Genomic DNA, 27341 nt, shown 5'->3' with positions numbered 1-27341 from the left:
CCTATCTGTACACTTGCCTGGGGAACTGTCTCTGGGAGGTCAGTTTGTGTGATCAGGACCTGAGTCTTCCCCATGCACTGTGTCCACATCCAGCCACGGGCTCCCTCTTTCAAAGTAGTCAGTTTGGAAACTGAACACGTGGTTCAGTGGTCTTGGCCACTTTTCAGGAACATTTTGCACGTCTGTTCAGAATTGTATGTGACTTAGCTTTTTGGAGCCACTCTCGTACTAGCACGTGTTCAGTTTTTCTTCAGAGGTTTTCTTTAGATTTGATTTTTTGTAAGAGTATTTATTTATTTACTTATTTGAGAGAGAAAAGAGAAGGGAGAACGTGAGGCAGGGGAGGGGCAGAGGCAGAGGGAGAAGCAGACTCCCTGCTGAGCAGGGAGCCTGATGTGGGACTTGATCCCAGCACCAGGGGATCATGACCTATGTTGAAGGTAGATGCTTAATTGACTGAGCCACCCAGGTGTCCCAGATTTGATATTTATACAAGAAATCATTCAGTGTAATTTGTTATGGAAGCCCTGGGTCGAGATTGTAAATTTGATCTGAAAGTCTCCTTGACAAAGTTCAGAAAGGCTTTGAGTAAAAGCAGCATGTGTTCATTCAGTGAATGGTATTTGGTACTACCCTAGGCAGGCACGTGGCTCTAGGCTTGGGGGATGGAGCAAGATGGGCATTCTGGCTCAATAAGGTAATAATAAATAATAAAACAGATAAAAAATAAGTTGCCAAATAAATACAAGTTCTAGAAAGAGAGGTACGTTAAAGAAGACAGAGGAAGCAGGCAAAATGGCAGACGGGCTGGTTGGAGCCAGTGAGTGAGGAAGGCCTTACTGGGAAGAGCCATCAGGGCAGAGACATGAATGATGTGTGGCATGCAGCCACATCCCGGTGTGTCTTGAGCAGTGGCGGCAGTAAATGGAAAGGTTCTAAGGTAGGAGGAGCTTGGCAGGTTTCAGGAACGTCAGAGGAGCATGGGGGAGAGAGTAGAGGAGAGGAGAGGAGGGGCAGATAGGAGGAAATCAAACTGCAGGTGTGGGCCCAGATTCCAAGGATGAGGGGGAGGGACTGGGAGTTTCAGTCTTTGCTGGAGTCAGTTCCTTGCCTTGCAGTGTCATTATTTTAAAGAGCAATACTAATTTACATTGATGGCTTGAGGTCCACGTTAATTAGTTTGTTTTAGGGAGGGTTGGGAAGAAGCTGGGGGCATATCCTGGAATCCTTGTGGGATATCAGAGCAGGAAGCTCAAGAAGCCTGTGGTAGTGTTGCCTGGGTGAGGTGTGACATACTGCGGGCAGATCAGGACAGGAAGGGTGCTCATTTGTTAATTGTTCCTTAATAGCGTTTGAATTTTTATCGCGCGTGTGTATTTTTTATGAAGCCTGTGTATTCACCTACCCATCTGTGTGTGTAAGGTGTGATTTTTGCAGAAGCAGTGTAGCTGTTGTGCAGATGAAAACACGAAGTGACTTTAAACCGTCTCCTCCTCTGAGATAATTTGATAAATGCTGAGAGGCTGCTTGGAGTTTGGATTTCTATGAAATCCAAGCATTGATAGTTAAGTGCCTTCGAAAAGTGAAATGTGCTTCTGTTTTCATAAATAACACTTCATTTTTCTATTTCAAATTACATCCTTTGCTCCTTCCCCAGGCAACAGAAACAGACACCAAAATCAGAGTGTGCATGCGGGCGTACCATCTACTCGTGAAAAAACTGGGCTTTAATCCAAATGACATCATCTTTGACCCTAACATCCTCACCATTGGTACTGGGATGGAAGAGCACAACTTGTATGCTGTTAATTTTATCCATGCAACAAAAATCATTAAAGTAAGTGTGGATATTTTCTCTCTTCTACTCAGGATACCACTTAAATTTATCTTATGGCTCCAGTGAATAGTTTGAGCTGACGTACCTGTTTATTGCCTGGGAATGTTGACAGTTTACTTTTAGGTGGAAAATTGGTTTTCTGAAATTTAGGGCCCATTACTATTTTTCTTTGATGTGATGCTTTATGCTATGAAGTAGAACGTAGATACTGGAGAAAATATATAAAAAATATAGGTATAATAAATAATTATGAAGCACATAATAACTTTCACTTGGGTCATGAAACAGAACATGCCTAGCGCCCCTGTGACTCTCCCTGTCAGCTTACACCCTCAACTCTGAATTTTGTGTTGGAATCATTAGCCTGTTTTATGATAACGCTTTGTTTCTTTTCTTTATCATTTTATCGCTTACATACACTCTGAATTATCCATGGATTTTGTATTTGTAAATTCACCTATTTGCTAAAGTTTGTGACCCCCAAAATCAATACTCTTGGTGCTTTTGCAATCATTTGTGGACATACCCACAAGCAGACAGATGAAAATTCGAGTGGCCCAACCACCGTGTTCCCAGAAGAGGTCAACAGACTCCGCAGCTTGTTTCAGTTCTCAGTCTTTGAACGAGTGTCCAGTGAATGGTCTGTGTAGTGCCATGTTTTTCACAGTTTTGAGCTTTTCCTTGGTAGTTTATTTTCTGTCTTAATGGCCCCCAAGCATAGTGCTCAAGTGCCTTCTGAGGTTCCTGATTGCAGGAAGGCCTCGACGAGCCTTACAGAGAAAATGTTTGCAGTTAGATAAGCTTTGTGTAGATGTTAGTGGTTGAGAGCCAGTTGGCCATGAGCTTCGTACTAGTAAGTTAGTAGTATTTGTTAAACAAGATGTCTTTACACAGAACAACACATAAAACAAGTTTCTGTATTGATGAGTAGATGAAAATTGTGTGACCAGGGGTTCACAGAAGCATAACTGTTTTTCCCCTGGGGAGTGGTGGTTCTCAGTATTCGCAGGTTCATTGTTCATGGTGACTTTATACGTTATAACTACCAAATACTGATATGCGGCTGTATAAACAGTGCGGCTTAGTTTGGCCAGTTTTGAGCTTCATATAAATAGAGTCTCAAGATTCTCAGGCCTTTTTGGCTTACCCAAACTTACTTAAAAAATTCAGCTCTGTTGTAACCTGGATTTTGTTCATTTTTATAAACATACAACATTTCATCATGTAACTCTTCCACAATTAACTGTTCTACTGTTGATAGACATTTGGTTTGTTTCCCATTTGGGGCAGTGTGCGCAATGCCGCCGAGATCATTCTGGTATGTGTAACTTGGGTGCACATGCCCGGGTTTCTTGATAGCATATACCCCAGATGTGGGATGGTCCAGTCACAGCAGTAGGTGTGACAAGGTGTATCCCTAAAGCTTGAGCTGCTTTGTACCTTAGCTGACAGGAAGTTCCTCTTGTTCCCACATGCGTGCTAATGCTGGACATTGTCGTGAGGTGTTCTGGGAACCTCAGTTTCATTCTTTCCTCTCAGAATTAGTCAAGTTTATGGTGAATTAGCGAGTTGGTTCATTTAGGCTACAGAGAAGCCTTTGACTGAATGACAGACTACTCTCTGTCTCTGTGTTGTTCTTTCTCTGTTACATATTCAGCACATATTTTCTGGCACACTCCCTAGGTACCATGGCCTCATCAGGCCCATTGTAGAGATCTACAGAGATAAGGCAGAATTTTTTATTTTCCCCCAGGGAGATCAGAGTCTAGTAGGAAGAACTATCTGCAAGGCATTGTTTTTGCAGTGCCATAATATGGCAGGTTTTGGTCTCTATCTGGCTACAAGAAGCTCAGAATTATGTCAGACTATAAGTTTTTTACTTACCCCCTGATATATAAAACTTGAGGGATGGGATTGTTGCTTTTGGCAAAACAGGGAAGTCTTTTCACATTATAAAATTTTTGCTAGGAAACCCTGCCTGGAGCCCGAGTAAGTGGAGGTCTTTCCAACTTGTCCTTCTCCTTCCGCGGCATGGAAGCCATCCGAGAAGCAATGCATGGGGTTTTCCTTTACCACGCAATCAAGGTACAGTAGAACACCTGTGTGCCCTTTGAAAGCAACTTTCACTTAGGGCAGGGAGGGGTTTGTTCACTTTGGCCTGCAGACTAAGGCCTGCTGCCAGTCTCTGTGGATAACAACTTATTCATGCTTTGTATGTTGTTCTTCGTGGCTTTTCTGGGACAGTTGAAGAGCCGAGTAGCTGGGACAGAGACCATGACCTAAAATATTTTCTACAGAAAATGTTTGCTGACCTCTGATGTAGCATATTCCTGGAGATTCTCATTTTTTTTCTTTTTCTTGCCCTCAGTTTGGTATGGACATGGGGATAGTGAATGCTGGAAGCCTGCCTGTGTATGACGATATCCACAAGGAGCTTCTCCAACTCTGTGAAGACCTCATCTGGAATAAAGACCCTGAGGCCACGGAGAAGCTCCTGCGCTATGCTCAGGTAGAGAGAAAAGTGTTCTGACGAGGGCTTGACCTACCTTCGAACTTCACCCCCATAGTTACCCGACCTCCGTTGTAGAGCAGGAGCAGGCATCCAGATCGTCTGGTCCCTGAAGATTCCTGCAGAGAGCCCCAGAGAAGGCATTTTAGTTAAGGGTGAGGGAGCAGAAGCAGGGGCATACCCAGCCTGCCTCAGGATCCTAATGTCAGTTTTTTTTTAATGTATCTGAAATTGTAAAATTAATTTTGTCCCATAATGAAGTAACACATAGTAATTCTAGAAAATTTACAAAATATAGGTAAGTAAAAAAGGGAAATAAAAGTCCCTCAGAGTCCTGCCACCAAAAGATAACCACTGTTGAGATTTTGTTATGACCTTCCAGTCATGGTTTTGGTTTATTTTCAGAATGATTGTGTCCTCACAGCTGTGTGCACCCACGCTTACATACGCATGCATGCTCAGATAGAGTTTTACAAAAACAGACCTCTATTCTAGATGCTTTTTGGTAACCCTATTTGTCTAGCAGTATACCGGAACATCTTTCCATTTCATGAGATATTTTTCTACCTCATAATTTAAATGAACTGTTTTGAATTTCCTTGTATGGCTGTGTTACTACTTGGTACCCATTGCAGTATGCTTACACTTGTTTATGTCAAGATCTGGTCCATCCGTGGCAGGGCTCCGTAGGTCAAGGCTTGGGGTCTATGCACATTTGATCTATAGAAACGAGAATATGATAGTTAATTCAAAAATCGGTTTCTTGTCTCCCGCTTTACTGTGTGTCCGGTAGTTACAGGTGCATCAAGCACCTGTCATGGGGCTGCTTCTTGGAATTCTCTTTCAGGAGAGATGAGATCTTTACCTGAAAATAACTTTTTAATTTATTTCAGAAAGCAATGGCAAATGAAGACATTTGTCTCGCGAAGCACGTGGGGAAAGTGGTAGAACACTTTCATGGATGTTGTCCACTTTGTTAACGTCTTCCATGCTAAAATCTGAATATAACTGGCAGAGATGTTCACTTGTCCTCTTCCATCACAGAGTGAGTGCTAGAGTGTTCTGGAAGAAGGCTAGGACAGTTTACAATTAACCGCATCTGTGATTTATCAGCTTTATGGGTGACCAGATCTAAATTTCTGAAATTGCCATAGGCTCAGCGAGGCTGATGGAGATCAGACTATGCCGGTGAGCACAGGACCCTCCTCCCAGTTCCTTAAAAACTTTCCTGACTTCTCTCATGGACCCAGGACAGAATGTCTCAGGCCTTGATTATTGCAGATATAATCACGTTCTGCTTCTCAGCTTATTGCATAAGAGCTGTCTCTAGAATTTTCCCCCCTCTTTCCAGGGCTGTTTCTGCTCATGACAAAGTACTTAGCCCCTGAGTGTGGAACACTACCCCATTTTCTTCTTTGCCTGTCTTCCACCCAGTGGAATAATAACTCAGACAGGGTTCTCTTGAAGGCCCGAAGGGCATCACAGCTTCTATAAACATGAAGTCTTACTAGAGAGTTCTTAACCCACACAGCAGAGCATGGTTTCAGTTTTCTCTCCACTCCTTCATGTAGGAAAAAATTGGGCTCCTTCATTGGAAGACTGTTCTCATTTAAGGTGTTGTTAACTTTGTATTTTATGTTAGTCATTCACTGTTAGCGATTTTTTACAAGTTTTTGTTTTTGTCTTGCTGAGCTGTCAAAAGGTTTTGCCCCCAGGATGGACACAGCCAAACTGAGGGAAATCTTAATAGCAATATCGAGAGCTTAATAATCCATCATATGAGAGGTTCCTCCCTCTTAATGTAACCACAAGGACTTATTACAAGCCATTGACCCCTCCATCAAGTAGGCTGTCCACATTCATAGTGATTTCTGTCACCATTTAGGGAATTAGTAACCAAAACAGGCATACTTCCATAAGCCCCAGGAGTGGTCAGCTCTGTAGTAGTTTCTCAGGATATTCCGAGGGCAAATGGAACATAAAAAGCAGTGAAATTAAGAGACAAATACGGGGTGAGGATTTTTTTTCTTTGTAAGAGAATGATTATCTCTTTTTGTTATTAAATGATGAATTCTACACCCAAGTTTCCTGTGTGATCCAAAAAAGTGGAGGCACGCCTGGGTGGCTCTGTCAGTGAAGCATCTGCCTTCAGCTCAGGTCATGATCCCACCGTCGTGGGATTGAGTCCTGCATCGGGCTCCCTGCTCTGTGGGGAGTCTGCTTCTCCCTCTCCCTCTGTTGCTTCCCTTGTTTTTGTCCTCTCTCTCAAATAAATAAAATCTTGAAAGGTGGAAAGAATCTTGTCTCTGATCTTACTAAACTCTCTAATCCCACTTTGGGGGAGTTAATGGCTTTATTAAAAAATAATTATTTTAAATTTGGCACAGGCTGACCTGTGATAAGTAGATTATTTTTGGTAATGAAAAGTTCCAGGTGTCATGGTACTGTATAATTTCCATGGAACTCCATGGAAATCCTTCTTTCCTTTTTTCCCCATGGAGTTCCTTTATTAAGCATTACCCTAATAGAGGTCATGACCCTTTTGGCCTGGAAGGATCTCTGCTCTGAATACAGTGACTCCTGAATAACCTTGAGTTGTGAGAATATCCTTGATACTTCTGTGGGAGAAAAGTTATTGGATCCTTGTTGGCCTTCATCTTCCTCACGTTCTTCTTTGTCTTTCTCTCGAGCAGTTTACTCCCCTTGGTGCCTGTCCAGCTTTTCTGTGTGTCAGAAACAAAGCACAGAGCGCCACGGGGTTCTGACAGGGAATCTGGTCTGACAGAGACAAGGACAGCCAGATGGACATGACTGTTGGTGGGTTTGCTCTATAGCCTTGTGTCTGACGAGCACCCAGGGTCCCCGCCTCCCGCCCCGGGCCGAGTTTGCAGTTAGATCATGGAGAGCCTTCTCGCTGATAACTAGTTGAAAAGCAGGGTACTCCTGAAATAGCGGCTTTCAAATGTGCCTTTTAAGTCTTGATTTTCTGAAGCACGGTCATCAGGTGGGGAGGTTTGCATTTGGGTGAAACCTTCTGTGGCCTTCCCCAGATCCACAGTGGCCACTGTTCATCCTCACGTAGGTCCTGACCGCTCCCCACCCCAGGGTGCTGCTCACAGTGGAGCTTCCCATGAACTCGCCAGATCCTTCCTCCAGGAGTGTTTGGAAGCCTGTGCTGTTTTCATCCTCAGACTCCGTCCCGCCCGCAGGAGCTGCCTGGCGCGCGGGCTGATAGGGCACATGGCGCGTCGTACACATGGAGTCAGAGCATTGTGAGCTTCGGAAGGGCTAGAAGGGCTTTCTTTCCTCTTGTCTTTTTGGTTTTCTTTTCCCAGTGCCACGCGGCTCTGATTGGACTTTGTCCTTTATGGCCAGATAGCCTTACCTTGTATGTGTCGCTACCGCGTTTCCTGAATCTGCTCGTCACCCACACACGTTCAGGTTGCTTCCTTGCCCGGCTGCGTGCAGTAATGCTGCCACTCATTCTTCTAAGGTCACCAGCTTTAGTTTTGCTGGTAGGGGAGGAACCCTTGTGCCATCAGTCTTGCTGGTAGCACCCCAGCCCTGCGGTTCTGGGGGCTGTCCCCAGGTCCGTCCTCCTTTCTGTTCTAACACATTGTCCATTACTTAATGTCCTTATGCTTGTCGTCTTCTTTCCTTCCTGTCACCACCGCTGTGGCCCAGGCCTTGATCACGAATTATTAAAGTCTCCTCCCCTTTTGGGGTGCTCTTAAAAATACCGCTTTGTCCTTCTGCAGCTTCAGAATTTTGCATTTGGTCCTGCACTCCACGCCCCACCCCCCAAATGCCTGTAAGGTTAAATCCAAATTCGGTAGCATGGATTTCTGGTGCTCTGTGACTTGGCGTCCACTATCCTGCATCAGCATGGCTCCAGAAAACCTGGTTTTGTTCAGCATTAAACCGCTCAGCTAGTCTTGTTCTGTGCTGTTCACTTCCCCAAGCAGAGAGAATTGAACCGGTAAGAGAGAGGGGCCCCTCCAGGGTCTGTGGTTGACTGAGGTGTAGGAACATGCTAGAGGCGGTTGTAACCCAGTGGGGTCGGTGCTGGGGTAGGGCAAGCGCACGAGGCTGTGAGAACACGCAGGAGGGCCACTGAACCCAAAGGTAGAGGTGGTCGGGGCAGCCTTCCCAGGAGGGGTGTGAGTCAGGGGAGATGTGAAAGCTAGGTGGGACTTAGCCAGGCTGGGCTCTGACGTCGGAGTACAGAGCTGGTGGTCCTGCCGGGCCGGGGGCATTTGCATCTAGCTGGGGACAGCCTGGGAGGAGGTGCTGAATTAAACGTGTGTCACATGAATGAAGGTGGAGACCCAGAGGTGAAAGGAATGACAGTGTGGGGAACGGAAGTATTTGTGGTGGCTGAGTTTGCTGGGTATAGTAGAAGATGAAGCAATCAGAGAAAGCCAGGTTGGGGCATCGCATGGCAGATGCCTCCCAAGAGCAGCCTTGGAAAGGAGTCTGTGGCATGGAAAAGTTACCTGTCCTGGGAGAAACGGGACCCTTCCAATGACTCTTGTCGCGTGGGGGTCGAGTGATGAGATTTGTCCCTCTGGTTTCTAGTTTAGTTTATAGTGCAGGAGATACTCTGCCGTTCGGGGGTGGATGGGTACTGAGAGCAGCTAGTGGCTTGGACCATGTAAGCGTGGAAACAGGGTGGGGAGGAGTTTAGAGGAGATGTAGTCAGTTAGGGCTCGGTGAGTGGCTGTACGAGAGGAATGATGGGGTATTAAAGAATGCTCTAGATTTTCAGTTGGGGTGAGTGATTCCACCAGTTGATGGGGAGAGAATAGATGAGGTCATGTGGTTTACTTGGTAGGCCGTGATCATGGCATTTTCTGTCCCTTTGTTGAGTCCATCCACTTCTTCCACGTCTCTCCACCCTGGTTTGTGATGATGACTTGTTGCTCAAGATTCTCGGTCCAGTTTGGATCATGCAGTATGGTCTGTTTTGTGCTCATTCCGCCCCCGGCATGTGCCTTCTCTGGTGTCTTGCCCCTCCACCTCCCCCAGGAAGTGCCAAGTCCTTGAGGGCATAGGCGTGTCCTGCAACTCTTGGATGCCCACCCTCCCATGCCGTCTGACTCTGGCCACCAGCTCTCTGTGCGTATTTGTGGGTGATGATGCCGTGTGTGGTGGGCCCTCGAGGCCCTTCTCATAGGGGTAGAGCTTCTCTTACTGCCCTTGAAATCCTTTGTTTGCTATTGATAACTTATGGAAAGGAAGAACAGGATCTTGCTGTGTCCTTCTACTACAAGGTCAAATCCTGAAATACCTCTCCTTGTCTCTGCTTCCCACAAACATTTATTGAGACCTTAATTCATGCTGGATGCTCATCTAGGCGCTGGCCGCATATGAGAAGAATAAGGCATAGGATTTTGCTGCTACATAGTTCAATGAGGGCCTGTTATACCCATCTGTCTGTCCTAATTTCAACTCAGACACATGGCAAAGGAGGGAAAAAAGTCGTCCAGACTGATGAGTGGAGGAATGGCCCCATCGAAGAACGCCTGGAGTATGCCCTTGTGAAGGTGAGTTGTGGGAACCCTGAGGGAGTGTGAAGCGATGGCTGGAAGCGCCTCGTGCTTGCCTCGTGCGGTGGCTGGAGGGGGCAGTCCCTAGAGCAGCCCCAAGGCACCGTGGGCCAGGTCTGGAGATATTTTTGGTTGTCACAGTAAGAGGTGGGAGGTGTTCCTGGCATCCAGTGGCTGGGGATGCTGTGGCATCCCATAGTGCATGGGACAGGCCCCACATGACAGTTGTTCAGCTCACAATGTCCTTAGTGCCAAAGTTGAGAAACGCTCTCCTGGACCGAGTTGCTGTCGTTTGATCAACAGGCAAGTCCTGGCTCTTCTGCTGAAAATTGGGATTTTTTTTAAAGATTTTATTTATTTATTTGTCAGAGTGAGAGAGCAAGCACAAGTGGGGGGAGGGGCAGAAGGAGAGGGAGAAGCACCCCACTCAGCAGGGAGCCCGGCATGGAACTCGATCCCAGGAACCGGAGATCGTGACCTGAGCCACAGACAGATGCTTCACTGACTTAGCCACCCAGGCACCCCGATAATTGGGATTTTAGACAACACAATCTCTTGGCTTCAGTGTCCTTATTTGTGGTCTGGAGAATTTCAGAGTTCTCTTTTTTTGGCTCTCAAATTTAACTTTTAACTTCTTGAAACTTTTGAGATTCACATATTTGAAGTTGTGCAATGTCAGCCACATCCAGGGGTCCTTGAACTGGGGACACAGGGGATTAGGGCATGATCACTAAAGGCTGGAGAAGTCCACAGAGGCTTCATGGGTTTGAACTTCACCTCAAGGTCCTGGCCATTGTCATCTCCCACCCGCCCCCATCCCCACCGCCGCCTTGGAGCTTCATAGTGACAAAACGTGCTGATGTCACAGGAGATCTTTAATAACGGATGCTCTACTAAACCACTAAGATACAAAAAGTGTATTTTATGATGAATTTGAACTTTACTTACTAGTATTCCTTCTCACTGATAACTCATTTTTACTGAGTACTTACGTTGTATCGTTCCCCTGGCTAAGCACTTTACATAGGGCATTTCATTTAATCCTCAAAATAACCACCTGAGGCAGGAAATGTGTGACATTTTAATTTAGGAAACTGAGGCTTGATTAATTGCTTAGATTACTGATAGGAACCAGGATTTGAACCCACGCAATCTGATTCCAAAACCTGTACTCTTAAACATTTCCATGATTCATTCTTGATTGGCTGTTTGGACTTAAGCCGATTTTTTAATGTGATTTTTTTTCTAACTTTTTTTTTTAATAGGGTATTGAAAAACATATTATTGAAGACACCGAGGAAGCCAGATTAAACCAGGAAAAATACCCCCGGCCTCTGAATATAATTGAAGGGCCTCTGATGAACGGCATGAAAGTTGTTGGTGACCTTTTTGGAGCTGGAAAAATGTTTCTACCTCAGGTTGGCAAAAGATGGGGAAGGGGAGGGGAGGGGTAGTTTTTACAACCTAAAAAAGAAGACTTTGTCTTTTAATAGTAAGTTCGGGTGTATTTCTCAAGTTTTGATTTTGATAAGAGCTCATGGACATTTGAGATTAGGTCATTCTTTCTCTAAATGTGTCAGGAGTAGTGTCTGGAAGGTCCGTCTTGAGGGTGAGTGCCGGCTCGAGGTCATCTAGAAACTGTTAGCATTCTGATCTGCATGATGGATCTGTGTCCCATCTCCTAACTCCCAACACCCATCTGCTCTTCCCTCAGGTTACAGTAAAACCCAAGATGTGTGTGAAGTTCATAGCATTCGCTTTTGATTCACCAGCCAGTATCATCTTTAAGGATGCGTATTTTGAACAAATCATCCCCGTTTAAAATAGTGATATACATTATGTTGTATCTTTCAAGAAAGCCAGAACTCTCATTTTGATTTATAGGAGCAACTGGCCATATCGGTGAACAAGCTTCTCTTGAGCCGTCAGAGTTAGGACGGTGAGGCAAACACAAAACGTGAAGGCCCTAGTTTGGTTTCTGTTTGTTTTAATTACTCATTCTATACTTAGTTAATTGCCTGTTTCCTTCATAACATTCACCCCCTTTTTAAAACAGCTTTATTATTTTATAATAAACATACAACAAAGTTCACATACGTAGAGGATACAGCTTGATGAGTTTTAACACGCATGCACCAGTGAAACTCTCCCCACACTCAAGATAGGAACGTTTCATCGCGCCCTCTTAATTTCCTCCAGCCCATGGCAATTCCTCAGTCTTAGTTCTTCATGGTGTTGACGTATTTTTTACTTTGTGTTTTTGAGTTAACATCAGGCATAGAGACAGTTTGCAAATGTGGTTTGAAAAATGTCTTGTATCCCTCCCTCAAACTCTTCCCCTCACCTGAGCATTTTTACTGGAGCCTCACGCAGTTAGCAGCCCCTGGAAGTTGACAATGATGTAATGCTGTTAGAAAAGGACTTTATTCAGACTTCACCAGTTTTCCCATACTATTTTCTTTGTATTCCTAGATCCCATGATGCTTTTTTATCCTGCCTTCCTTAGTACAGTACAGTTATGGAAACTGTCCCTGAGTTTGAGTTTGTCTGATGTTTGCTCATTTTTTGGCAAGAATAAAAGTGATCCTGTGCCCGTCTCCATGGATCATATCAGGAGTTCCAGAATGTTGCTGTGTTTCATTACTGGTTATATGAACTCTGTTCACTTGGTTAACAGTGTCTGCTAGATTTCCTGCACTCTGAATTTACTTGTAGAGAGAAACTTGGAAACCTGTTTCCCATCATACTTCCACCTGTGAATTTTAGCATATGTTGATGAATTTTATAAAAGGCCCTATTCTTACTTAAGCAGGAACCTTAATTATAAGTGGATTATAATGCTAGGGATCGAGAAGAGAAGGCTGAAAAGGGGTTCGTGGTGGACAAGGATGCCTAGAACTTGGAGAAGTGATAGACCTCTTCGAGGCTGAGAAAAAATAAGTAAGAAAGACAGAAAGACAAAAGTAAGAAGATAGAAATCACAGTGTGCAGTTCCTAGTCTTGTTTTCCTTCTGTCTACCCTGTTCATTGTCTTTCTCCACAAGGAACTTGTTCCTTATCTCGTCTGCTGTCAAAAGAGGACTTCAGTGGTCAAAGCTTGCATTCTTTTTTTTTTTTTTTTTTATGATTTTATTTATTTGGCAGACAAGAGATCACAAGTAGGCAGAGAGGCAGGCAGGCAGAGAGAGAGGAGAAAGCAGGCTCCCTGCTGAGCAGAGAGCCCGATGTGGGGCTTGATCCTAGAACCCTGGGATCATGACCTGAGCCGAAGGCAGAGGCTTTAACCCACTGAGCCGCCCAGCCGCCCCAAAGCTTGCATTCTTGAGATGCTAAAATTCACAGGCGGGCATTAGCAACCATTCAGAGCCAGGTAAAAATGCCTGACTCCATGTGTTTTTCCTAGGTTATAAAGTCAGCTCGAGTCATGAAGAAGGCTGTTGGCCACCTTATTCCCTTCATGGAAAAAGAAAGAGAAGAAAATAAAATGCATGCTGGCACAGAAGAAGAAGAGGCAAGTCATTTTGTTCAGGCCGCTGGGCCCTGTGAGGAATTGATCTCAGAGACTTATGAGGGTGGGGTAGGGACCACGGTCTTGGCTATGCTTGTCATCGAAGGTAAAATCGAGCAACGATCTGTTTGACCAAGTATCAGAATACCCTGGGCTTTTCCTTTGAGTGTGGCTTTATGAATTTTTAATATGAACGTAGTTTTTCAGACAGAGCCCATGATTTCAAATCAAGTTCGTTCATTCCTCTCCTCACCATTTACAGAGCTCCTCCTATGTGCTGGGCACTGTGCTCCACGCTGTAGCTACAGAGCCGTGTCCCTACCCTTGAGGTAATTGAGTGATACTTGGCTTTGGAAAACCTCTTCCCCCTGATTTGTCTTTGCATACTGGTAATGTCCTTGGCACTGCCTCTGGATCCAACTTAATTCCTGTTGGCTGTGCCACCAGAGTAAATCATTAAGCCTTGACTTTGTTTAGCTCCCCGTGAGGCTCAGCCAGCTTTGGCCTGTAGGATTCTGAATTCTCATATCGATGTGAGCTTGTGAATGGCTCCGACAGACATAGAATCCCACTTGCCTAGTGTGCCTTTTTCTTTTCTTTTTTTTCTTTTGAAAAAATGGTTTATTCTTTCATTCATTTATTTATTTGAGGGAAGGGATGCCCACAGTGTAGAGCACAATGGTATTGAAAAAATAAACTACGATAAAATGCCCCTGCACTGGGCTGTTGAGATGGTGGTTTGGGTTCTGATGGGACCTGTGCACTCACCAGCTTCTCCCTCTGTTCCCTCCGTCTCCCCTTACTGCTCACCTAAATACTTGTCAGACAGCGTTTTTGCAGTTAAGGATTATGTTCTTTAGCTATGGGACTGTTTTGTAGTTGACATAACCTGTTCCTTGAGGTGATGGAAGCCCCGGTTGACACTCCAGCGAGGCAGGCCTCCTTCAAACAGCCAGGGCCAGCAGCTTTCTACTGGCAGAGCACATGACCTAGGTTCTAGGTCTGTTTTTGAGGTTGTCTCACTTGTATGACAGTGCTTTTCGTGCCAACACCTGTCTGGCTGCAGGAAATTAGGGGATCTGCTCTAAGTGAACGTGGTGATGCTCAGCTGTGTGGCTTTCTCCCTAGGACCCTTATCAGGGCACCATCGTGTTGGCTACCGTGAAGGGCGATGTGCATGACATAGGCAAGAACATAGTCGGCGTGGTCCTTGGCTGCAATAACTTCAGGTGAGTTAACACTGACCTCTTTCAAGCCCCTTTCATATTTAAAAATAAAAGCATTAACAGGCTGATTCTTTGTTGGTCAGGAAGGGTAGGGTATGGCCGTGGATATTGTAGGCGATTTTTAATTTGTTTCCTGTTTCTTAACATTTTCTGTGTTGAACCACCTTTTCAGATGAAAGAAGGTAGTAATTAATCTGTGATCTGTGTGGTAAGTACAAAAAGGACAGTAAAAGCTATTCCAGCAGGGTCAGAACAACCAAGAGCTTCTTGAGGATTGACCTTGGGCCAAGACTCTAATGAACATTGGGCTCCTGCCCATAGCCAGTGGCATGGAGCATGTTCTGTTTTTCTTCTCAATAAACTGCCATGTTTTAGAGCTGAGATCCTGGAAGACTTTGGCTCGGTGGGGTTTATAAGAAGGCTTTGACTGTACAATTCTCTCTTCCCTCTGCTTCGAGCAAGACCATGCATCCCTCTTGGAAATGATGAAGCTAGATTTTGAAATGTTGTATAGAAGAAAAGCCTCTGGGTGATAAATCTCACTGTAGTGAATAGTCAGCCCTCAGTTACTTCTGTGTGAAAGCTGATGACCTATTGTAAGTGTATGTTTTGCCCAGATTTTGACATATTCTTTGCGAACAGAAGGCTAATAGAACTAACGCCTTCTCTGGTCCATGTCCAGCCACCAGTTCCTTTGAATCACGGACTTCTTTCCGATGTGCTATTTTATCTCTGAAGCTGGGAGCCATGGCTGCAGGGCATCTGTGCCCCTCACAGGCATCCCCTGCTGTCCCATGACAAGTCCCCGTTGGGCCCTTGCCTCCTCTCAACTTGGTTAACCATCTCTGCTTTCCAGGCCAATTGAACGCATCCAGGCACTCCGGAAGGCTGGGGTTGGAGGAGCTGGGTCAGGATCGTACCTTTTGGCCTCTGTCTTCACAGGTGTTTCCCTTAGCTGCCTGCCCGCTGTCAGAACACTTAGCACTATCTTCTCTATTCCTATTCTAGGAATATTGTTCTTGGAATGTATTATTTTTTCAATGATAAATGTATTGGAGATACCACGGAGGTGGTTGTAATGAGATTTCACCCATAAAATAAGTATTTGGATAAGGTGTTTGCTTCCTGAAATCTACAAGACACCTCCACTCTTGTCTCACTGTTTCAAATCCCAGGTCGTTGGCTTTGGTTTGCATTCATCGCAGTTAGTTAAAATTGAATTCAGCTCACGAACATCTGTAGATTGTCTCCTACACACCACACCATTGTACTAGTGACACCAAATGGTTTAGTTGACTTTCCTCAAGAATTCAAGGAATTTGCTGTTTATAAGGCTAAATAGCCAAGTACATAGTCAACTGTGATCATGGGACAGCAACTGTTGAAAAAAGCAGTTTGTAGGTAAACCTTCTAAAGCAATTTATAATTTTTTTTTTGTATTTGTAATTTTTTATTTTGAAAAATGGGTAAGTAGCTAGGAGAGTTACACTTGGAATGTATTTTCCTCCAGTAGAGACATCATAAGAGGCCAGGGAGAACTGTGGCATTTCTCCAGGGTGCTCTGAGTGTAGAATGTCAGCATTCGTGAAAGCCTGCTTATTAAACCCGAGGCTTTCCTCCAGCACATCCAGTCCTCTGTCTTGTGCATTGGAATTCTGCTTATCTTCGCTCATAAGTCAAACTGGAGAAATATCTTCTGGTGTAACTGTAGTTATTCCTCATATAAAAACACAAGTGAATGTGCAGTTGTTTTCTATCCTGTCTATCCCTGTGGCCTCCTGGTCAGTTTAATTTTATGACATCAGCTAGCAGAAAAGTGCCCAGAAAATCTCCCTTATATAGTTAAATGTATGCTTTTGCTGAGCATCAGGGTTCTATATGGATCTGGAGTGGAGTGGGTGGTTCTGGATCTGGGGTGAACCACCCAGCTAGTGAGTGAGTCTAGCAAACCATCCAGTATCAAATCCTCAACGCAACTTTCTAGTTCCTGGCTCTTTGCCATTGATGCACTAAATCTCATAAAATGTAAGAACTTTCTTCTTCGTGAAGGAAAAAAGAGTAAAGAGGACTCAAGATGATAGTTCTGTCTAGACAGAGGACGTTTTTGTGGAGATGACGCATTAGATTCTGTGTTACAGTAGCATGTATAAATTTGAGAATTTGAATAGACCTCAGGGACGGATCCACTGAGAGTCTAGCAACACCTAACATTTGTTTACCACTGCACAAATTAGTGCTTTCATAGCCTGTTTTTTTTTTTTTTCTGTCTTTTCCTGGTGTTTTTCTTTTCCTTTCTTTTCTTTCATCCTTCCTTCCATTTTATGGTCTTGATCCTGCTCTGCTTGCTTCAGTTACTGTCTTTTCACTTTACAGACGAGGAAACTGAGGCATCGAGAAGTTAAGTGTTTGCTTCATGGTCACACAGCCAGCAAGGGGCAGACCATAATATGCTCAGGGCTTCTGACTCCAAAAGTCAGGACCCTCTGCTCTGTCAGTTTATCTTCCGGTATTGATTGTAGTTCGAAAGTTCAACAACTTTAACTGTACTGTTTGATGTTGATATTCTAGTTAACATTCCTCTTACATAATTTAAAATATTCAAAAACGCTTTTTGATCATATCGTACATGAGAATTAAAAGTAATTTTTAAAATTGGATATCCTGTATCTAGTACTTTAAAAATACAGATCTGGTGACACATAATAACAGAGGCCTGTTTATATTTTAGTAAGTGGTTGTTAATGTACATGTGGAGTATAAGTGAAAATTAAGCAGGGTACAGCTGTGAGTGAATGGAATAACGTTAGCGCGTTCAACTGTACTTAAAGTCAGGGGCACACTAATCCAGTCTCTTCTGTCCACCACACATGCTCAGTTGATGATTATTCATAGGCTTTCAGCCTGCGGTGTGTGGGGGGGTGGGGGGTGTGTATGGGCGTGTGTATATTCTGGTTTTTCAGCTTTACTGAGGTGTAACTGACCTGTAACACTGTATAAGTGTAAGGTACACAAGGTATTGACTTGCTATACCATGTTGCAATTTGATGACCACCATATGATTGCTACAACCACCAGCTTCACATAATTATTTCTTTCTTGTGGTGAGAACGTTTTCTCCACCTCTTGGCTAACCCGTGTTACCGCCTATCTTTTTGATAAGAGCCCTTCAAACAGATTTGTGGTGATAACCCCATTATGAGTTTGATTGGCATTTCCCTGCTCCTTAGTGCTGCTGAGCATCTTCTCATACACAGGTTGGTCTTTTATGTCTCCTTTAGAAAAAATAGCTATCCAGTTTCTCTGCCCAACTTACTACTTTTCAAAGGGAGACTTTCCAGAATTAATTAATTAACTGATTAATTAATTAATTAATTTAAAAAAGATTTTATTTATTTATTTGACAGAGAGAGAGAGATCACAAGTAAGAAGAGAGGGAGAAGCAGGCTCCCTGATGAACAGAGAGCCCGATGTGGGACTCCATCCTAGGACCCTGAGATCATGACCTGAACCCAAGGCAGGGGCTTAACCCACTGAGCCACCCAGGCGCCCCTTAAGGAGAAATGGAAACAGACTGTTAGCTAGGCTTAAGCAGATTGGAAAAGGTCCGTGGGGACTGCAGAGTGGTAGGGTACTGCCATCTGGGGGTAGCACCTGTGAATTGCAGGGTCAGAAACGAAATTCTTTGTTCAGTTCACTTCCAGAGGCAGCAGACAGGAGGCACCCTGAATGGATGTGGATGCATGGCTCTGATTTTCCCTTTTAATTCTTCCAGAGAGGGAAAGGGACTTTATTTATTACAGTATTTTTTAAGTTGGATATATTCTTAGATCGTATTGGATGCCTTTGCTAAAGCAGCGAGTGCAGCTTACATTTTTTTCTGAATTAAAAGCCCAAATTAAATGCTTGTGTTTAGAGCTGTTATAAGCATTCTAGAAAGATGATTTTAAAACCAGCATTTTCTCATAACATTTATTTTTATTCTCTTTAATTTCTCATGTGGCATAATATAAGGATGTGTGTAAGAAGTGGCCTGTGGACATAGGGCATCGGGCTCTAGGTGAAGAAGGGAGACAAGGGAAAACCCAAGGGAGCAGAAAATGGAGGTGTGGTGGAATCAGGATGTGGCAGGGAAGGTGAGGGACAACAGCAAGGGACAATGGGAAGCAGGGCCACAGCCACGGAAGGCAGAGGTGGCCAGAGTTCCTCAGGGCCAGCTAGGTCCTCATGCTGGACCATAGTGCTAGTCTCTTCCTGGCCTGCCTTCTTTCTTCCTTCATCTAGCTGATACCTACTTATTCTTTCAAAATTCAGCTCAGGTATCACCCTCCTGGGGTGCTTCAAGCTCCATTTGGGTAGCTAAAGAATAGGGGGCCCATGGGTGGCTCAGTTGGATGAGTGGCTGACTCCTGACTTCAGCTCAGGTCATGATCTCAGGGTCATGAGATCCAGCCCCATGTTGGGCTCCACACTGGGCATAGACCTTGGTTAAAATTCTCTCTCTCCCTTTCCCATCCCCCAACCCCAATTACTCTCCCTCTCTTAGAAAGAATGAAAGAAAGAAAGAAATCTTAATATTCTGAAAAATTGAACTAGTAGTGGCCATTAAGATGTCGTCTCCTCCCACTCTGACCTCTCTGCCTACCGTTTCCTTCTTTCCCCCATTCTGTCCAGCAATAAGCTCTCCTTACTGTCCTCAAACCAAGCAAGCATGCATAAAATGTTCCTGAAAGACACATTGCTTAAAACAAGAAAATGAGAGCAAGTTGATTCTTACTATCATACTGACGATTTTTAATGGAATTTTTAAAAAGTGCATATACAGTGTTGAATACAGTGGGCTTTGAAAGGTACGCCTTTTTGTCTTGATTTAAAGGCAATACACTAATTAATTGAATTTAAATAAAAAATGTAATATACTGTTTTGCTTAGTTTCATATGCAACAGTCTATACTTAGTCATAGCTTCACAAAAGATCCAATTACCAGAGTTTTTCAATGTGCTAAAAAAAAAGAAAGAAAGAAAGAAAGAAAGAAAGAAAGAAAGAAAGAAAGAAAATGGTGTCTTCTGACTCTTCTTATGACCTCTGGTGCCACAGCATTAAAACCTGCAGCGATTCCTCTACCAGGTCACTAGTCACATACTGAAGGTAGTTACCGTTGATCTAAAATTGTCTTGGTTTTTACTGAGGAGTCTGCATGTGCTGATTTATTTGTCAAAAAAAAATTTAAGTGATACGGGAGCAAACAAGTCAGTATAAGACGTATATAGCAAGAAGCAAAGCTCCTTCCTGCCCGGCATCTACTGTTACCAGATGATACCATGTCAAATAGTAGACGTTAAGCATTGATTTTTTTTTTTTAATTAAAAATTATTTGGGGCACCTGGGTGGCTTAGTGGGTTAAGCCTCTGCCTTTGCTCAGGTCATCATGATCTTGGGGTCCTGGGATCAAGCCCCGCATCAGGCTCTCTGCTCAGCGGGGAGCCTGCTTCCCCTTCTCTCTGCCTGCCTCTCTGGCTACTTGTGATCTCTTTCTCTCTGTCAAATAAATAAAATCTTTAAAAAAAATTATTTTGCCTATTTTAATGACATTGTGAAAGAAGTGAAAGTGTGTGCTATGAAATGCATACTTATGATGAACTTAAATTTTAAAAATGACTGGCATGGTGGGGGCTCTCTCAGTCTTGATGACGGGGGGACAGTCTTAACTTACCAGGTAACAGGGCAGATGAAGTTTTATATGTTTTACCAGAGCTTTAAAAAAAAAAAAAAAAAGTCACATGTCAAAAATGACTGAATCGTATACTTTGAATGAGTGAATTTTACGCCGTGTGAATTCTGTATCAATAAAGCTGCTTTAAAAATCTTAGCATAGCACCTGGCATGTGGTAAGGACTTCATGCGTGGTCATTGTGGTTGTTGTGATGGTTGTCACTGCTTCGTGAGCATGTCCTGGGGATTCCAGTTGCCATCGGAGGAGTGTTTGGCAGCTGAGTAAACGTTCCTTTCTGCTTTGTCTCTGATGGGTTCTCATTAATTTCTTCACATCTCTTTTCTGTCCCTCAGAGTTATTGATTTAGGAGTCATGACTCCCTGTGACAAGATCTTGAAAGCTGCTCTTGATCACAAAGCAGGTACTGTCCACCTGTGCTTCTGGGCTTTCCATGGATGTCCTCACCCCTGGGGTGTGTCTGTCAGCATATGAGGATGCCCCAGTCCGTGTGGGACCGCTGGAGCATCCGGACAGTCAGGGGCCAGCTCCTGGGTGGGGGGCTTTCACTGTCGTTTGTAGTGGGGGTTGAATTGGTGAATAGGTACCCATGAAACTCCTCCTAGCTCTGAAGATGGGAAAAGGGAACAAGATTCTTATTACAGGGTCATATTAGATTTTTCTCTGGGTATCGTCATTTCTGTGTTTCTTCAGACACTGTGACACGTTCAAGTCTGGGAAATCATAAACAATATATTTTATTTGCATGACTTGCGCAAACCGTGGCACGCCCATTATTGCAACTTGAAACTACAAATCGTATTTGCTACCGAAAGCCAAACAAATAAATTGAAACTCCCCAGAAAAGAAGTCATACAATTAGAAATTGGGAATTCCAATGAGGTCTTCTGGTCTTTATTACAAAGGCTTTAAAGTGAATCTTGGATACTTTTCTGCATTTTTTTCTCATTCTCCTTCTCACTGTCCTTTTTTCTTTTTTGAAATAATAGATATAATTGGCCTATCAGGACTCATTACTCCTTCCCTGGATGAAATGATTTTTGTTGCCAAGGAAATGGAGAGATTGGCTATAAAGATTCCACTGTTGATTGGAGGAGCAACCACATCAAGGTAAGTCATGCTAATGAACTTTTTGCTTTCCTTTAAATTCATTTAAATGCCAGTGTTTAAAAACAGTGATAAACCCTGTGTTTTGTTGTTGTTTTGTTTTTTATATTATGCTTAGCACATTGGCTCCTTCTGTGTAAGCCCATGAGCGTTTAGTCTCCCTCTGGACAAGAGCGAGTGTGCTTTTGGAGCATGGTCTAGGAAACGCCTTTGTGATCTCCCCACCCCTTGCCTTTTTTTTTTTTTTTTTTTTTTTTTTTTTTTTAATTTCTTTGGCTTGTCATTGTCCTTTCCTTAATCCTCTCATCTCCCATTTGGTTCCTGAGATTTCTGATAAATACTCCTCTTAAAATCAAACCAAGTGGAGAAAAGTGTGTCTTTTGGCACAAAGACATTGCTTGAACTCCATCCCACTCTCTGTCTGGAGGCAGGTGTCTGATTGAGTAATTACAGGTTCCCTTGAAAAAACTCCAGCTTTATAATAGTTGAGGCAGGAGGCCAAGCTAGCAAGAGTGAACCAGAAGATCACCTTGGGAAGTTGTTTTTGAAAGGGAGAACTTTTGGAGAAACTTTCCGTTAAGCAGTTCAAAGAGTTTTAAGTTGGTCGCGTGACCGTTCATCAGTTTGTCACATTTTTCCTGGGGTCATGATATTTGGTGAGAAATATGTTAATTATGGGTGCCGTTGGGCTTCTTCTGACATGTTCCTTATGCTCCCTGTCATTTACTTTGGTAGGGAATAATGCCCAGGTGGGACATTGAGCTTGGTGACCTGGTAGCATGCAGCTTATTCTTTTTCTGATGCAAAAATGCAATGGAGTCCAGTCGAAGATATTCCAAAGTTCCTTTCACATTATAAGCCATTCATATTAATTGGGTTTTCCAGAGAAACAGAATCAGTGGGGTGGGTATATATACATTTATTTTATGTACATTGTATATGTTTACTCTATATTGTATTATTAATGTATACTGTATACTATATATACAGAGAGGTTTATTTTAAGGAGTTGGCCATGTTATTTTGGGGTCTGGTAAGATTGAAATCCATAGGGAAAGTCCACAGGCTGGAGACCAGGCAGGAGCTGATGTTGCCGTCTTCGTTCCAAAGGCCATCTGGAGGCAGGATTCCTTCCTCATTGGGGCACCTCTTCTCTTATCTTAATCTTCAACTGATTAGATAAGGCCCAGCCAAGGAGGAGTAGTCTGCTTTACCCAGAGTCTACTGATTCAAATGCTAATCACATCTAAGAAATAACCTTCACAGAAACATCTAGAATGATACAGACCTAGCTCCCATGGTGTGGCCAAATTGACACATAAAATGAACCATCATCCCATTTATAATCTGAGTGGATCATTTTCACAACTAGTAACAGTGTTGTGGGTCATTTATTCACTAACTACTTTTCATCCTTGAAGGACTCTACAATGTGTCCATTGTTGCTCACCTTACCAAACTGGGTTTGTTTTTCCACCCAGGATTTACCCACTAGAATATGGGGCAGATTATTCTCCAGGGATCTGACTACCCATTGAGAACTGGGGTTTCAGTGAGCAGGATCTTGGGTGTTTGATAATTGATGATTTTAACGTGAATATTCATCAGCCTAGCAAAGAGAGTGACCAGAGAATTTACAGACTCTTGTGAGGATGAAATACGTTTTAAGATCATGATTGTGAAACAGAATACCTGTGACGCTGGTTTCCAAATAAACCGTTTTAGAAGGCAGGACACCACACTGAGGAGTTCGACATCAGGAAACCATGCGTAGCTCTTATGCAAGTTGGAACATTACAAATGGTCCGTTCTGTCATATCTCTTACCAAGTAAGAGCCACCAGATTGAAGAGGATTTAAAAAGAAATTCAGAAGCAACATAATAGAGCTCCTCTAAGATATACCATACACAAAATTAGCCACAAATGCCTCCAGACAGAAACTGGTATATCAAGTTAGAATTAAGTGGGTCAGAAGTCACCCACTGTCTCTCCATGCTCCTGCAAAACTTCGGTCCTCTTGGCCTGGGAATGGCGACCCGATCCTCCCTGAAGGTGGAAATCTGGGTCCCACGACCTTGCGAAGTTCCTTCAGCTCCCCAGTGCTCTGTTTCTGTATGAGCTCCGCCTTTTCTCGTGCTGTTCTCTTCATGCCTCTTGCAGTTTCTGGGAAAATAATTGGAAAATAAAAGCCAGTCACCAGATATGCATTCCCTTCTCCAACGTGATGCTAGAACAGCCCTCGCAGGATAGATTCCTGTGCCATCTCTAAGGACCTCAGCTCGAAACTCCCCCATGCTGACTCCATTCTAAAGCAGTGACGGTGGCGAGGCCTTATTTCAGCTTACTCAAGCCCTCTTCTTTAAGGAAGCCCTTTTCCTAAAATCTAAGTCAAAAAGAAAAGCACACAAGTCAGAAATCTACAACTCAATTTTTACAAAACCGAACCTCCGATGTAAGTACATCTAGATAAAGACATGACCGTTATGGCACTCGGGGCACTGGGCTGGGTCCTCCACCGAGTCATCCGTGACAATAAGATGGCCGGTCTGCTGTCTCCCATCACCGCAGCTTGGTGTTGCCTGCGTTTCAGCTTCATAGACATGGAATCCTGCTGTGTGTGTTCTTTTGTGTCCAGCTTGTCTTTTGTACTGCCATGCCTGGGAGGCCCAAACTGGTTATTATCGTGGTGGTTTTTCCACTGTGGTACGTGTACTATCTGTTGTATAATACACTGTGGCTTATGATCTAGGCTGCCGTTGGTGAACACTGGCTTTTTCCCAGTTTGGGGCTGTTTGGCAGAATGCTGCTGCGCTTGTATTTATGCCCTGAAGCAGAATTGCTGGGTCCTGTGCGTACGATCATCGGCATTCAGCATTGCTGGGTGGTTTTCCAAAGTGATTGTATTAATTTACACTCCCGCCAGCAATTACAGGAGTTCCAGTTACTCCACACCTTTTTGAATTTTACCTATTTTCGTATGGATGTAACAGTATCTTGGAATGGTTTGCATTTGTATTTCTCTGCTGACTAATGATACTGGCTACCTTTTCTTGTATAGGTTGACCGTTTGGATAGACTTTCTAAGTCCTTTTTTCTTTTTTTTAATTGGTTATTCTGCCTTTTTTCTTGCTGATTTATATGTGTTCTTATTTATATTGGATGCAAGCTCTGTATTAGAAATACATGGCAAATAGATTCTTCCATTATGGCTTGCCTTCTGCTGTTTTAGTTGTATTTTTGGATCACAGTTTTTGATTTTCAGGAAGTCTGATTTATCTATCTCTTCCTTTACGATTAGTGCTTTTTGCATCTCTCTAAGAACGCCCTCTAATCCTGGGAGAGTCAGTTTTGCTGGAAGGCAAGGAACGGTTGGGGTGTCTCAGAAGCCCTCTGAGAGCTCTTGCTCTAACCTCCCACAGAACTGTGGAGAAAACAGCGTGTTCCATTTTTTGCCTTTGTGAACTGTTATTTGAGCAGAGGATGGCTCAAGACTCCCAAGTTGTCATGAAGGAAGATGAGGGGCTGTAACATGTCCATGGCTTTTCCAGATCTCAGTGGCCTGTGGTGGCAGGATGGAATTAGAACTGTACTCCTGGGACACTTGCAATGAGCCTGACGGCTGACTGATGGATCCTAGGATGAGTTGAACGGGCTCTACAGCCGTGGGGTCGTGTGTGCATGGAAACATGCCTGGAGTTCTGTTTTTAACCTGTAGCTCTGAGAGGATAGAGAACTGAATGTTCTCCTGTCTATAATGCATATTGTTTTGTATCACAAGCGAGAAAGGTCTTGCATGGAAATCTGGTCCTGTTATCTGTACAGCTTCTCACAGGCGCAGGTCTGGCAGTTAGCACTCAATTTTTAAATGGTTCAAAGCCAGTAACAGCACAGTGTCTTTTTCAGTTATTTTTTGTGAATAGTGGAGAATTCAAAAGGAAGTCACGTTGCTCGAAGAGAGAGGTCATTTCCCAAGTTTTTGTTTCTGTTTTTTAATGAATCGTTAGCAGGTAAGATGCTGAACAGCATAAATGGCGTTGTTTCCCTCGTTGCATTGGCTCCGGGGAACCTTGGAACTCAGGCCCAGGGGGAGGATTTCACAGACCCGACTTCTGCGTCTGACCCCACTGCTGACTGCCTCCCGTCTTTATTTTCCCAGACTCTCATTTTTCTCATCAAATTCTGAGGGATTTTTTTGGTCATGCTGCATTTATATAAACCATTTTAATTCTGGAAGGATAAGGCATGAAAAAAAATGCTTGGATTACTTGTTCTTTTTCAGAGTTTTTAAAAAGACCTTCTGAAGTTAACACTGTCCTGCCTGTTGGGCAACCGTGGCGGGGGGGTGACTCACTGAATCACCGGCACTGGTGAGGGACTCGGCAGACAAGGAGCTGAGATTCAGCCTCGGGGCCCAGCCCTGTGCTGTTGGTCTGCCAGAGGGGAGGAGAGAGTCCAGTGTTTCCCATCGTTTCAGACTTCAGAGAGAAGTCTGCCTCCCACTGGAGATGGTTGCATAAATGGAAGCTTAGAAGAAAGTAGAATCAATGTCATTGTTTTATGAGGAAACCAGAAGTGCCCTTGATGGCCGAGCCAGCTCAGATTTGTGGCTGTTGCTCATTTAACTTTGTCATTGTGTGTGTGTGTGTGTGTGTGTGTGTGTGCGCGTGCGTGCGCACGCATGCGCACGCACTGGAAAGCAGCACTTTGCTTTTAGTTGCTGTTGTTGTTGTTTTTAAATAATGGAATCCATCCATTTCTTCTTGGTGCCATTGTCCAGAAGATCATCAATGAGAGAATGGCCAGAATTGCACTGGGAATCTTTAGATGCTTAATAAATATTGATTGTGTTGACTTAAGATTTAAAACTGCACTGGTTCCCTTTAAGAGAAACGTCAGCCAAGTCACATCAGGCTTAATGTTCCCGGAGAGACTTCAGGCAGAATGTACATTGAGGGATATTTGTGTGTTGAAAGAGCTGACCACCCGAGGAAGGGGACGAAAGCATGGTCTCACTTTTGTTCTGCTGAGAAGCCAGAAGCAGTTTCTTCTTTAAAACTATTCCCACTGTTTGAAAATCTTCCACCTTATAGAATACCGAAGATACTGTCAAATCTTTGTGCCCACAGTGGGCACCAAACAGCACATCCTTGGAAGACAGTGGAGTTGGTTGGCTTCTTTCTGGCCATGGTCTGACTCCCCCGCCCTGCTGCTCTTCACCACACCCCCCCAGGCCAGGAGAGTATCTGGCGCCAAGTACTTAGGCCTGTGCATCTCTTGTATCGCTCGGTTCCGTGACTCTGGGCTGTAGGCCTCTGCTTCCTGTCAGTGTGTGGAGGCACCTGTAGAGCGGGGACAGGTGAAATGTCAGGGTCTTGTCTGTCTTCTTGGGAATGAACTTTTAGTCATCCCTGAGGAGCCTGTTAAAAACACACTGACACATATATTGTGCCTTAAGTGTTCCCTTGGTTTTTTAAAAATTACCTCAGTGATCTATGCTTGTTATTAGAACATGTCAATCACTTCAGAGGAATGGAAAGTAAAATTTAGTCTCTCCCTTCCCGCCTTCGATTCTGCCTCCACCCTCCATCTAACCAGTGTTGACATCTGATGTGGATCTCTCGTTTTTTTTTTTCTGAATATACAGAAACTTACATACCATGTTGGCAGGGTAGGGCAGGTGAAGAGCAGTAGTACTTGTTTATTTAAAAAGCAGAATTGTAAAACAGACTGTTCTGTTACTTTGGTTTCTCCCCCCCTACTTAGTAGCATATTCTGGACATCTTCCCAAAGGAAAGTGGGTGTTAGTGGAGGGGGAAGACTAGGAAAGCGTCTGACCCTGGGAAGAGTGCTGCAGCCTTCAGGGAGAGGATTGGCT

At 43.8% G+C, this 27341-nt stretch overlaps 1 protein-coding gene across 5 annotated transcripts in view; it reads left to right on the top strand.

Moving 5' to 3' along the window:
- Nucleotides 1–27341, top strand: part of MTR (5-methyltetrahydrofolate-homocysteine methyltransferase) — a 105230-nt gene that overhangs the window by 55669 nt on the left and 22220 nt on the right. For all 5 annotated transcript variants that reach the window (XM_032883100.1, XM_032883101.1, XM_032883098.1 and 2 more), the window contains 9 exons: nt 1658–1837; nt 3806–3922; nt 4206–4346; nt 9803–9892; nt 11161–11313; nt 13299–13406; nt 14532–14632; nt 20694–20761; nt 21348–21468. In XM_032883100.1, the coding sequence (XP_032738991.1) occupies nt 1658–1837; nt 3806–3922; nt 4206–4346; nt 9803–9892; nt 11161–11313; nt 13299–13406; nt 14532–14632; nt 20694–20761; nt 21348–21468 (1079 nt within the window). The remainder of the gene's footprint in view (nt 1–1657; nt 1838–3805; nt 3923–4205; nt 4347–9802; nt 9893–11160; nt 11314–13298; nt 13407–14531; nt 14633–20693; nt 20762–21347; nt 21469–27341) is intronic.

Source organism: Lontra canadensis, unplaced genomic scaffold, assembly GCF_010015895.1.
Source record: "Lontra canadensis isolate GAN:19392208 unplaced genomic scaffold, GSC_riverotter_1.0 scaffold85, whole genome shotgun sequence".
In the NCBI taxonomy this organism is placed as follows: Eukaryota; Metazoa; Chordata; class Mammalia; order Carnivora; family Mustelidae; genus Lontra; species Lontra canadensis.
The sequence above is the reverse complement of the archived record's forward strand: the minus strand, read 5'-3'. Positions and strand labels throughout refer to the sequence as shown.